At 43.2% G+C, this 13,397-nt stretch overlaps 1 protein-coding gene across 1 annotated transcript in view; it reads right to left on the bottom strand.

Annotated features, from left to right (window-relative positions):
* LOC101631976 (NACHT, LRR and PYD domains-containing protein 12-like) overlaps positions 1-13,397 on the bottom strand; it is a 36,555-nt gene that overhangs the window by 5,296 nt on the left and 17,862 nt on the right. Inside the window, exons 4-10 of the mRNA XM_012727291.1 lie at positions 10,026-11,685; positions 8,657-8,746; positions 3,506-3,676; positions 3,231-3,401; positions 1,422-1,601; positions 556-726; positions 279-449 (exon numbers count right to left, since the gene is read on the bottom strand). Of these exons, the coding sequence (XP_012582745.1) occupies positions 279-449; positions 556-726; positions 1,422-1,601; positions 3,231-3,401; positions 3,506-3,676; positions 8,657-8,746; positions 10,026-11,685 (2,614 nt within the window). The remainder of the gene's footprint in view (positions 1-278; positions 450-555; positions 727-1,421; positions 1,602-3,230; positions 3,402-3,505; positions 3,677-8,656; positions 8,747-10,025; positions 11,686-13,397) is intronic.

Below are 13,397 nucleotides of genomic sequence, written 5' to 3'. Positions count from 1 at the left end.
GTGTGTGTGTGTGTGTGTGTGTGTGTGTGTGTGTGTGTATAAGATATCCCTTGGGATAGGGCCAACTGGAGATTGTGGAAAGGGAAAGATTTAGTCCCTTTAAATTAGGGCCAACTGGAGATTGTGGAAAGGGAAAGATTTAGTCCCTTTAAATTATTTGGATCTTCATTTATTGCTTCCTTGGAGAGTCAAACGCCAGGCCAAAAGGTACTCATTTAATTGTGGGAGTTGCTGAAACATCAGGAACTCTGCCTGTGGCTATAGTCAAGGATACTTACGCCAGATTCCTTAGCTGACAGTCAGGCTGTTTTAATCCTTCACACAACAATTTCACTCCCAAATCTTCAATTTTGTTATTAATTAGAAGAAGCCTAGTCAGGCTTTGTGTGCAGCACAGGACTTGGGCAAGGAACTCACAACAAGTTGCAGAGAGGGAACATTCGGAAAGCCTGCAGGGATGGGGACACAGGTGGCCATTAAGCAGGGTGGCAGGGACTCCCACCACACCTCAAATACCAAGGCCCTCGAATGGAACCAGGGCAAGCAGACACTTACACAAGATTATTGATTACGCCGTTTGTGTGCCGCAGACCTTCAGAGAGGTGTTGTACTCCTGTGTCCCCCAGAGGATTGCCAAACACAAAAAGCTCTTTTAAAGTCCGATTCACTTCCAAGAAAGAAGAGAGCTCCACACAGCTAGCATCTGTGAGGTGGCATGTGCTCAGGCTGCTCAGAGAAAGAGAGAAAATAATCAGCCACCACTGCCATTTTGCTTTCTGAGAATGTTCTCCCTGCTTCCCCATTTACCTAAGTCCTAATCATCCTTTAACATCCAGCTCCTAGGCCCACATCCTTCACAGAGCCTCCTGCAATAATCCTGAAGTCTCCAGCCCACAGAAGCTCCTCCCGTGCCTGGCTCATCTGGCATTTTTAAATGATTCCACAGCATTGGGCACTGGTGACACTGAGCAGTGTTGTTCTCCAATTGCTTCATCTCTGTGTGTTTTCAGGGCAGCCCTGTCACTTGTGGTCTTAATGCCACCCACTTCTAGAGCAGTGGTAGGTGCGTAGCAGAACTCTTTCCAGAATTAATATTTAATGCCATTCTTGTAAACACACAGGACAGCATTGTACTAGAGAGCGTGAGACTTAGAGGCAGATTTTGGAAGTTATATTTTGACTTTACACTATTTAGCAGAGTGATCTTGGACAAGACATTTCCCCACCTCACCCCCCAACCCCCGATCCTCAGTTTTCTCATCTGCACAACAGGGGAAAGAACACCCATAGTATATGCTTAAATTGCAAAGAGTCAATGAAGTGGAAAAACTTCTGGCAGACACCAAGCACAAATCATGGCACATAGCAGGCATTTAGCAAGTTCACTAGTCATATGATGTTGCTAGTTCTAAGAAACTTACTCTAATTTCTCCACTTTGCAGTTGTAATGTCTGAGACCTTCACAGAGATACTTCACCCCTGTGTCCCCCAGGGGGTTTGCACTCAACTCCAGCTCAGTGATGTTTGTATGATGCATGAGAACAGAGGCGAGATATTTGCAAACAGTCTCTGAACTTTCAGGGAGAAGGCTGCCACACAACCTGGAGAGAAAGATGGATGAACACCGGATAGAATTTTCTGCCTCTGTCCTCGTCACCCGCTACATGCAGTATCTCATGAGCAAAGAAAACCAAGGCCCACTCGTGCAAGACTCTCAACCTTGAGTAGCCTCCTCTCCCTACCCCGGTGGGAGCAATTTGCACACTGTTCCCACAACACTGTCTCCCATCACTGAGAGCTCAGTAACTACCGACTCTCTCAAAAGTGAAAAGGGTTGGGAAGAAACAGCAAGATGATCTAACCTCATCTAAATTCCTCATATGCATTTAGCACCCTATCATATCTTTTTTCAATTCCCAAAAGAAAAATGCTATTACTAACCTCTATAAAGTCTACAGTCAAAAGAGCTTTCTTTCCCTTTTGTCTGAAAGTTATTAATTTGTCATCCTTAGAGAGACCCAGCACATCACCATCATCCACATAATAATTCTTCTTTGGCATGAGTAGTATTTTTTTACTGACCTCCCTGTCTTCTCAATCTTTGTTTCTCCATATTAAGTAGTAAAATTCCTTGAACTATTTCCCATCAATTTTTTCTTCAATCACTTTGAAGAACTTCTGATAATTGAGAACCTTTGAGTACTCAATTTTCTGTTGAGATATCAAGCGCTAAACTCAGTTTGAAGAGGGCTCATAAGGATGTGTGGTTATGTCTCTGCAATTTAAAAATTTTAAATAGAAGTATTTTACAAAAAAATTACTTTCAAGGTAGGCTTTTGAAAGGTTTAATACTAAAGAGATTTTGCTCTAGAGGACCCAACACTTACATTACAATGATTAAATCTGTGGGTTTTAACTTGGTTAGAATATGGCACCCAGATACCTGGTCAAACACATTCTCAATCCTCTGTGAAGGCACTTTTTAGTTGAGATTAATATTTTAAATTGCTAGATTTTAGTAGATTCCCTTCTATAATAAGGGTGGGTTTCACTAAATCAAGTGCGTGAGTGACCTCCCTGGAAAAAAGAGAATTCTGCCAACAGATGATTCTGAACTTCAGCTGCAATACTGGCTTCTCTGTGTCTCTAGTCTGCTGGCCTACCCTGCAAATTTGAACTTGACAGCCAACATAATCAATAGGAGCCAATTCCTTAAAATAAATCTCTATATTTATCCCGATCCTATCGTTTATGTTTCTTGGAGAAACTGACGGACTGAAATAAATAAATAAATATCAGTCCATATTATATATATGTATATAGTCTTTACTTCAGACTTTCAAGTGAGACAAATCTGGGTTTTGAATTGTACCTTTGGTGCCATGTCTTTCAGCTTTATGTCTGAATCTCCATTTCTTCATCTGTTAACATGGAGATAATAATTTGAACCTTTAAAAACTATTATGTAGATTAAAGGCAATCATGTGTTATGCTTAGTACACAGCAATTGCTTAGCAAGTATGGGTTCTTATTGCTGTCACTAATGTTACAGCCATGTGCACTGAAAATTCTCTTCCTAAACTTGTGACACAGGAACAACTTCAGGGACTTGCACTTCTTTCTTCCTCTCCATTGCTCCATGAAATGTGTTTTGATCACATAACATTCATCTTGAGTTGGATATTTAAAATGTTATTTTTGCAGTATGGAAAGTGACAGTAGCAACTTACTTGAGCTTCTGTAATTTGCAATTTGGATCTTTTAAGCCTTCACAGAGCAATTTCATAGCTGAGGCTTCCAGTTTTGTTTCACTAAATTCCAGCTCTGTGAGCCTCTGACTGGTGTTGAGAACAGCTGCTAGTGCCCCACAACAAGCAGGAGAAATAAGACATCGGTAAAACCTTCAGAGAACAGAAGAACGACTTTATTGTCTCATTCACGCTGTCACACTCCACAAACAGAAATGATATGAACACAGACAAGAAGTCCACCTGCTATTGGTTACCTCAGTGCCTGTAAGATACAGTTTGGATCTTTTAATCCTTCACATAACAGCTCCATTCCTGAATCTTCCAGGGTATTTTTTACAAATTCCAAATCTTTCAGATACTGGTTAGTTGCAAGTACTAAGGAGAGATCCCTGCCACAAGAAGCTGTGAGGCGGCAGAAAATGAGTCTGTGTGGAAAAAACACATTTCAAAGGAAGAAGAAAACAGTAATCTCTTTAACGGTACCTGTTTGCACCTTAGCTGTATACCACAGCGCCAGCTGCTGAAATCACAAAAACTAAGACCCAAACTCTGCGATTACATAGTGACATAATGACCATGGAGCGGGGGAGATTAGAAAATCATGGAATATAACACAGTGTGAAAATGACAGCAAATGGAATGCAGAGAGTATCATAGGGTAGGGCTTGGAGGGTCAGAAATACTTCTAAGAGGAAGAGATACTTGTGTGCTGTTGTGAAAGGGGGGATAAGAATGGAGTAGCAGTTAGGTGGGAGGGGATAAAGAAAGTGAGGAGAACATGAGGGGCTAAGGAGAAATTCACTGGAAGCAAGAGAGAGGATGCTTCATTTGAGAAACTGTCATTTATTTGTGAGGGCCATTTAAAAAGACTTGAAGGATATATATATCAAAGTGTTAACACTGGTTATCTTCCAGGTTGGGGGGGGGGGAAGAGTGGGACTGTACAGACACATTTACTCTCTAAATATTTAAAATCATTTAAAATGATCAGAAGTTATTTGGGGGAAAAAAGGCTTTTTAATTTATAAAGCATAATTCATGCTTATTATAAACCATTTTCACAGTAGAGAAAAATATAAAGAACAGAGTATTTTTAAAGATGTGGTTTACTTATTTACACATACAAGAACTGGGGTGCAGAGTGAGGGTGGGTGAGAGGATTCACTGGAGACAGAGTGGGGAGCAGAACAGGCAGATCTACTGAAATACACTGCTGAGGGGAACAGCAGGAGAGATATGGGAGGTCTGCTGTGACAAGTGGGTCAGCTCCTGGGCTGGGGATCAGGTATATGGAAAACATCACTTATAATCATGGAAATGCTAATCAAAACCACAATGACATACCACCTTACACATACCACTTTTCAAAACTATATTTTAAAGACTAGCAACAACAGATATTGGCAAGGATATGATGAAAAAGGAAATCTCCTACATTGCTCGTGGGAATGCAAACTGGTCAAACCACTATGGAAAGCTATGGAGGTTCCTCAGACTACTAAAAGTGGAACTACAATATGACCCAGCAATTTCACTCCTCGGGATCACCCCCAAAAGGACATAAAAGCATTGATTCAAAAGGATACCTGCACCCATATGTTTATTGCAGCACTATTTACAATAAGTAAGCTATGGAAACAACCCAAATGCCCAAAAATAGATGACTGGATCAAGAAGATGTGGTGTATACACACACACACACACACACACACACACAAGAATACTATTCAGTCATTAAAAAGATAAACTAATGTCATTTGCAGCAACATGGATGGAGCTAGAAGGTCTTATGCCCAGTGAAATAAGCCAGAAGGAAAAAGAAAAATATCAGATGGTTTCACTTATAGGAGAAATACAGGGAAACCAAATAAGGGATCAGAAAAAAAATAACAATAACAAAAATTAACAGGCAACTATAAATCAGAGACATTCTGCAAGGGAGAGGAGGTTGAGTTATCAAAACAGGGGCAAGAAGAACACAAGGAACTATGGTGATGATTCATGGGTGAACTGGTGGTGGGAATTGTATGGGGGAAACACCTGAAAGGAGAAAGTATACATTGTACAAAAATGGAATAGTAATGCAATAAGCACACACAGAGATACATACATACACATATACACACACAAACACACACACACAAATTTTTTTTTAATTTAAAAATTTAGAAAAAAGAATCTGGTGTATATCCTCCCACGCCTTTCTCCATCATCATCGAAGCATATGCAAGTCCATACACACACTGAGAATTTGTCGATTTTATAACAGTATAATCCGTGTGCAAAGGGAGGTTCCTGGTTCCCTAACCCCACCTAAGGAAGGGTGGGGCTGAGCAGCGAGAAGCTAAAAAGGACTTAGGAAAGAAGGCTGGAGGGAGAATACAACTTGGGAAAAGACCAGGTGGAGGCACATGGAGCAGTGAGACATGTGAAGAAGCTGCGCTGGCTTCACGGCCTTGGGCTTGCCCCAGGGACTTGGGGGACTTGGAACGAAGCACTCGGAGTCAAAGCATGCAGAGAAATTTGGAAGAAAAGTAAGAGACCTGGGGGAAGCTGACAATGGCAGCCTTTCACCTGATTTATACTTTGATATTGCTCTATTCCTTCCGGATTTTTCAGGCCCCTTTCACCTATTGGGTGGGTTTCCACCAGAAGGTGCCTGAGACTTGTACCAAGTTTTCATTCCTCAGTGCTTTGGGCCAACCCTGTTTGGCTGGGCGTCTATCCACGAAGGGATGGATAACTTTGGTGCTTCATCTGGGACCTACATTATCCCTGTCCTCTCTCCTCCCCTACCTAAGAGGACCCCAGGTTGCATTCAGAGGACACCAGCGTTGGCTGCAGATGAGGACAGCTATGACTTCAGCCCCTTGATGGAAGAATCCTTCCCAGTTCCCAGGAGGCAGAACCAGGAACACATCTGAACAGGGAGCTCATGCCACTGCCAAGGAGGTGAGTCAGTGGCTGATGAGGACAGTTATGACTTCAGCCCCTTGACAGGAGAATCCTTCCCAGTTCCCAGTAGGCAGAACCAGGAACACATCTGAACAGGTTGCTCACGCCACTGCTGAGAAGGTGAGTCAGCGGCTGATGGTCCCCAAAACCTTGCTGGTCTAGACTGCAGAGCAAAGTATAGTTTCCACTCGGGAGTCTCTCCACAGACCTACCACGGATAAATGCGGAAGGGAAGCCTGGTTACAAAGCTCTCAGTGAATGCACATAGGTGGAGCAGACTATCCCACTGTAAATCAACCGCAGGAAGGGGTGGATGAGGGAGGGGAGGCTGGGCTCTGTACCCCGCATGGCTATTGGCTGCTGAGGGGGGCTAACTGCATGGTTCTGCCTGCAGGTGGGAGAATGGGGAGGACCAAACCTGGACCAGACTGAGGCTACCGGCCATCGCACAGGGCCTGCAGACCTAGAGACTGAGCTGTCCTGGCCCCGGGACCTCTGCAGCAGCTGGATGTGACTCTGGGGCATCTCCTGCTGGGGCAGGTGTGGACGGGGCCAGGTCCCTTGCCAGAAGTGTCCCTGGGCTAGTTGCTGGCCTTCTAGGGTAGGGTTGGATAAACTCTTTGTCACAGAGGGCTGTCCTGCACACTGAGGGGTGTTGAGGTGGTTAAAAGAAGAGATGTAACCCCTGGCCACTAGGTGCCACTAGCACAGCCTGCTCCAGCCCCAGCTATCATCACCACCAGTGGCTCCAGACGTTGCCACATGGCCACTGGAGGGCAAAATTGCCATGGCCTGGGGCCCTGGAGGCCATGAGGTGCACAGGCCTGCAGCACAGCGGGCAGGGAGCTGCCAGACTGGCACCCTCTGCTGGCACAGGCTGCAGGGAGCCCCCTAAGATCAAGGTGGAAAGTGTTCACTGGGTCAGGCATGCATTTCTGATCTGAGCAGATCTGGGTGGGGGCGGCCCAAAGCCAAACTGCAGAGTGAGCCGGAATGGAGGAAATGCAGTCAGTGAGGGAGGCTCTTCAAGGGGTCAGCCTGTCAGGGAAGGAGTAAGGTGGGAAACTCGGCCCCAAGAGGGTTCTTTTGAACAGGGGGAGGTTTGAGCCCTGGGGAATAAGATGACTGAAGAAAGCTAACAACGCAAGAAATGCGTAACAGAATTAGACCACACACACTGCTGTAGTGGAGGCATGTTCATGTGTTCAATGAAAAAATAAGGACAGGGGTTGTACATGTGTGTGTGTGTGTGTGTGTGTGAAACAGCCACCAGCCCCAAACTTCTGTATGTGTGTGTATACTAAAGCATATTGTACATGTGTGTGCTTGTGTTACAGGTTTATGTTTACATAAACATAGAGCAAGATCTGGGAAGATAGGTAACAAACAAGATGTTGCTGAGGAAAGATGGCATCAGAGTTAAGGCAGCCAGTGGTGGGGTGTAGGTTGGGTAAAGGGTAACAGCATGGACAGTTTTTATATCTTTTTTATGATTTATTTATTTATGCATATAGGACTGGGGTATAGGCCAGAGGTGCAGGGGCAGTGAGAGGATTCACCAGAGACAGAGCGGGGAGCAGAACAGGCTGACTGACGAAGTACACTGCTGAGGGGAGCAGCGGGTGGGTCAGGAGAGGTCTGCTGTGCCATGTGGGTCACCTCTGGGACAGGGATCAAATTCACACAGAAGTGGCTTTAGCTTCTCAGTGCTGTGCTTTAGCCCGCTGCGCCACCAGGGAGGGCCCAGTTTTTATATCTTTTCAAATATCTTCACATACTTTTGTGTTATGTAGTGAAATCACTAAGTGTTCACAAATGTACAAGAATAAAAGGAAGCTAATGTACTGGTTTTAGTAGGTTTGAAAAGAACACCTCTTTCTCTGGGACAGGAAGGAAGGAGAGCAGACACTCATGTGTGAGGTGAGGATGTAAGACACTAAGCAAGCTCCTGTGTGTTCTGACGTGGACAGACAACCAGGCGAGGCACCCGGGAGTGACCAAGAAGAGAAAGGGGGGTTCAAAGAAGAGTGGCATGTTGGGAAGTAACTGTAGGGGCCAAGAAGGGCCCTGAGGACAGAGAATAGGATCACCTGTATGGAGTGGGATGGGTTCCAACGACAAGAAAACCTAAGGATACGACAGGGGAAGCTTGCAAGGAAAAGAAGGAGGTAGATCTCCAGAAGGGCACAGAACACAAATCTCCAACACTGTCACCCATTTGCTATAGCAAAAGCTTCATATTCAAAAGGGAAAGAGGCAGGACGGGATGGCAGGACTCTGTATCTCTGTATCTGGACTCCTTATCCCTTCTAGTGTCATAATGTAACTCTTTATTTACTGCACCACTACAGAAAGTTTGAGCAATAGTGATACTATCAGCTGGGAGCGCACCTTCTACCAGCCCAGTCGTTACCTGCAATCACGTAAGTTTAAAGGGAAGTTCAACTTACTTCAGGTCTTTAATTTTACAGTTTGGATTTCGCATTGCTTGGCAAAGCAAGTGTAGCTGAGACACTGGCAAATTAAGCAGCTGGAAGGGCCTAAAAGAAATGAGAAAGCAAAACTACTTTTAAATAAAACAACTAAAAACACAATTTTAAGTAAAAGGCTTTTTTGGCCTCCATTACCCAATGCACCTCTCCTGCAGACTTTAGGAGGTATGGCCCCATCTTGTAGGTAAGAAAACTAAACCACAAAACAGTAATCTATTTGCCCAAGGTCACATGGGGAAGAACAGAACTGAGGTGAGTACTCAGGTTTGATTCCAAAGCCAAAACCATGTAACCCAGTGTCAGGCACTGAGGTTAGCACTTTACAAACACCAATTATCTCATGTAGTCCTTCCATCTGGAGACAGTTACGGTCATCACCATTTTGCAGATGTTCAGAGAGGTCAATGATTTGCCCAAATTGTCTTTACAATGCAACTGATTTTTGGTTGTCAGCTAATCAAAGAATTAATGACTAACTGAGAGCTAGGAAAGCTCGATAATAAATTCTCAGTCAACATGCTTGGGAAAGGAGTATTTTGGGTTAAATTTTGAAAAGAATTTACACCCTTTGATAAAGACAGTAAGGATTGGGGATGGAGGTTTTATCTAAGACAGATGTTCTGGGCACACAAAATGAACCAGCAGCCCCTTTTTGTTTCCATTAGGGTTTAAAATCTTTCAGTGTATTACTCCATTATTTTACTTTATAGTATACAGTTGGATTGAAGCTGTTATGAATGTGTCAAGGCATTAAAGCCATATATGCCTTAATTCCCAGTCTCCCCTACCTCTTTGTCACTGGTCTCAAACAAACTCTCGCTGCACCTTCCTTACCCTCCCAACTTCCCTCAAACATATGCCCCATGCTCATTTCCACCTGTATGCTCCTGTCCACGGAGGACACACAGATATGAAAGACTCGGGCAAACTCATTCTCCAAGGAGAGGTTCCTTTCCAACTTCTCTTTTCCTTCAGGTAACTTACCCCTCAGCTACAACCCACGTTCTGAGAACAGATATGACCAGTGGCATTTTCTAGATAACACGGGCATAAGTCTTGTTGGCTGCTTTCTTAGAGCCTGTCAACAGTAAGTATTCAAAAATGTTAGTTTCCCCTCAGTTCCTACCTAGGTCAATGACCAACACATGGAGGCTGTTCAATAAGTCCTTACAGTGGGGGCAGACAAAAAGCTTGGAACGCAGGAATAGATTTCTTTCCTTAAGTAACACTGCGAGAAATGACCTTATGTCTGAATACTTGGAATAAACAAGTAGGTCCATCATTTCTGAAGGCCAAAACATGGGCAGAAGTACATGAATATACTCACTGATCTAGTGTTAAGGTTGATGGCATGAAAGCTGAAGCTCGCTCTTCCTCCTCAAATCCAAGTAGATGCTGGCATTTCAGAGACACTGACAGGTGACTGTTGCTGCTTTTTACACAGAATGACATAGTTAGAATGTCCATTTTTGTATAGGTAGGCTGAAGCAGTATAACTGACTGTAAGTCACCAGTTACACTTTTTGCATAGTCTTCTTCCTGAATCTCATACAAACAGTGAAACAAGTCCATTGGCTCAATCTGAAACTTAAAAGATTTATCATTGATTTCTCTCTCAGTCCACTGCAGTAACTCCTCTCGAAGTCCTGGAGAAACTTTTCTTCCAAAAATGGATTCCACCACCTTTCCTTTTCGTTCATGTAAGAGGCCAAATAAGAACTGTATCGTTAATGATGAAAACCCTTTCCCATATTGTTGGAATAATTCTTCCCATGTTTTCCCCACTTGATCTAAAATCATCCAGCTGCTGTCAGTCTTCAGAGCATAGAACACAGCAGTTAAGAACTCCTGAAAACTGAAGTGAAGGAAAGTATAGACATTGATATCGCTCTCAGTTTTTTTCAAAAAGTGATTGAGAAAAGTGCAGTTGGTGTCATACACTCCTATCCCGTGTCTTCTGAGGTCTCGGACTTCAAACAGGACCCGACTATTCTGCAGCCCTTCTGCAGCCAAAGAACAAAGGCCCCATAGGCAACTCTGTCCCTTCCACACCGAGATGCCTACGAGGGTATTGAGGCACTTGGAAAAGTAGAGGAGATACACATCAGTCATCGTCACAAGTGACTTCATAAAAGTCCTGTCACCATCTTCCTGGGACTGTAGGACACTGCAGATCATCCAGGAGATGATGGGAAGAGAAGACAAAATGTCAAGGACCTCATTTTCTCGCAGACCATAAAAGACTCTCATTGCTGCATTAGCACCTGAAAAATGACTCAGAAAATATGCTCTCTTTTCAGCATCTGTAAAGCACAGGACCTCTACCTGGAGAGGCTCTTTTAACAGAGAGTGGAGCTTCTTCATAGTTGAAGGCCTGGCAGTTATCAAGAGGGAAGATTCAGGAAACAGTTTTTTGGTCACAAAACTACGTAGGAGGGCCTCAACGGGCTTCTTCTTCAAGGGGTTAACACTAAGATCCTCTTCCTCATCGCCTACAGGATACTGAAGCTCAGGAAACCCATCCAGAATGAACAGAAGCTTCTCTGGATATGCCAGAATAATGTCCAGGACTGGTCCACATACATCTTGAAAGGTGTTAGTGATCAGATCAGCCGCACTCAGGTTGGTGAAGTGACTTATTTCTCTGCAGTTTACATAGATGAGCAAGTCAAACCTGCCTGGGGTAACCACTCCCGCTGCCCAGTCAAACATGAACTTGTGGACCACAGCTGTTTTCCCAATTCCAGCACATCCTTGAAGCACCACAGTTTGGGGTAAGCTGACACCTTTTTCATCAGGATCAAATATGTGTTCCATCTCAATAAAAGTATCTTCTTGAGGAATTCCACATGGTGTGTTTTCTGATATTCTGTGATCTTTTACAATAAGCAGTCGTGACTTTATATGCTTGCCACAGTGATAGCATTTATCATCTCCTAGTTTTAGGTATTTTTCTTTTAGATGTTTTCTAAATGCCTCCCGGTAATCTAATAAAGTGACACCAAGAGTTAGCTAACATTACAAACAACAACTATTACTAATACCACCATCACCATCTCCACTTGGGGGTCTCAAAAGCTTCTCAAACTTTACACGCCGAAACCTGAGTTCTTGATTTCTAACTGACTAGCCTCCTCCCATCCCCAAAACCCTCTTCAGGCATGCCAATTAAATGGTGCTCAGAAAAATGTTAGGAGTTATTCTTTATTTCTTTTCATTCCATCAACCCTCCATGTCCAATCAGTTAGCAGGCTTATCATCTATACCTCCAAAAAAGGCCCCAAATCCATTCATTGATCTCTACGCTCTCAAATACCACCCAAATCCAAGGCACTATCAACTTTTTCCTGGACTGCTGAAGAGACTCCTATGCAGCTATCCTTGTTCATCTATAGCTAAGACTGTAAGTTTCTAGGTGTGCAATCGATGCACAGATCTTATGCTCAAAAGACCTCCCTGATGGTGCAACGGGTTAAAGCACAGCACGACAAGGCCCTGCAACGCCACTGCAGCATGAATTCGATCCCCGGATAGGGAGGTGACCTATGTGGCATGGCAGACCTCTCCTGACCTGTCCGCTGCTCCCCTCAGAGTGTATTTCAGTCAATCTTCCTGTTCTGCTCTCCACTCTGTAGGTGAATCCTCTCACCCCCCACATCTCTGGCCTGTACCGCAGTTCTTGTATGCATAAATAAAATAAATCTTAAAAAAAAAGACCCATGACTGGTGCCATGCTCTGCTGTTGCTGTTATGAAATGAGTATTTTTGAAGATGGAGTTCTGCCTTTTATTTTGCACCACATCCCATAAACTAGGTAGCCAGTCATGCTTAAAGATTTAGGTAATTTGTCCAAGGTTGGACAGAGACTTAAAATTCTGGCTTGCCTGAAACCATGGTCTTTGTGATAATACATCATCTTTCATCTTCTACAACAAGAAAAAGATGACCCATTGAGTCACTTAACAAGTTCAACCTTCTATTAAGAGAATGTCCAAATGAGCATTTCCCAAAAAAGTGTTCCCTGGAACACTGTTTTGTAAAACACTGACAGGAGAGGTGTACAGAGGTGTTCTGTGGTCAATTAAGTTGAAGGGAATACACACTTACCTCCTTTTAGAATTTCTCAATGCCTATTAACATATGAAAAGTTCTGAGAAGTGTTACCATTTTAAAAAAAAAGGCCTTTTAGCTTTGTTTTATCCAGCACTGCCCTTCTTAAAATGACTCCAGAACCCTTTTCTAAAAGCAAAACTATCAACTTCTGGAAACAGTGGTCTGTAGAACTCAGTTTGGGGAATACTGTAGATAAGGGTTTGCATTTTTTTTTTTGGTAAAATTTCATAAATAATGTAGGCTTCTGGGTCTCTGTTACAGCTACTCAACTCTGCACTTTTGCACAAAAGCAGCCAAAGAAAATACGTAAATGAGAAGAATGGCTGTTTTCCAGTAAAACTTTTATTTACATAAATAAGCAGCTGGCTGGATTGGGCCAAACTGGCTATTTGTTGACCGTGATCTAGATCATTCCAGAAGCAAACCTGTCTATTTTAACAATAAAATCCTCTAACATCTGATATACTTAACCACTACCTTCAGTGGTTTTTTGAGAATTTAAACATCTATTCTATATGATAGACATCCTATTTGTTATGACAGTTTGGGATTTTTAGATAATACAAAAATCAATTATTATTGCCCC

Source organism: Condylura cristata, unplaced genomic scaffold (assembly GCF_000260355.1).
Source record: "Condylura cristata isolate star-nosed mole 26May11 unplaced genomic scaffold, ConCri1.0 scaffold00019, whole genome shotgun sequence".
In the NCBI taxonomy this organism is placed as follows: Eukaryota; Metazoa; Chordata; class Mammalia; order Eulipotyphla; family Talpidae; genus Condylura; species Condylura cristata.
Note: the sequence above shows the minus strand (reverse complement) of the source record. Positions and strands in the feature narration are given on the sequence as shown.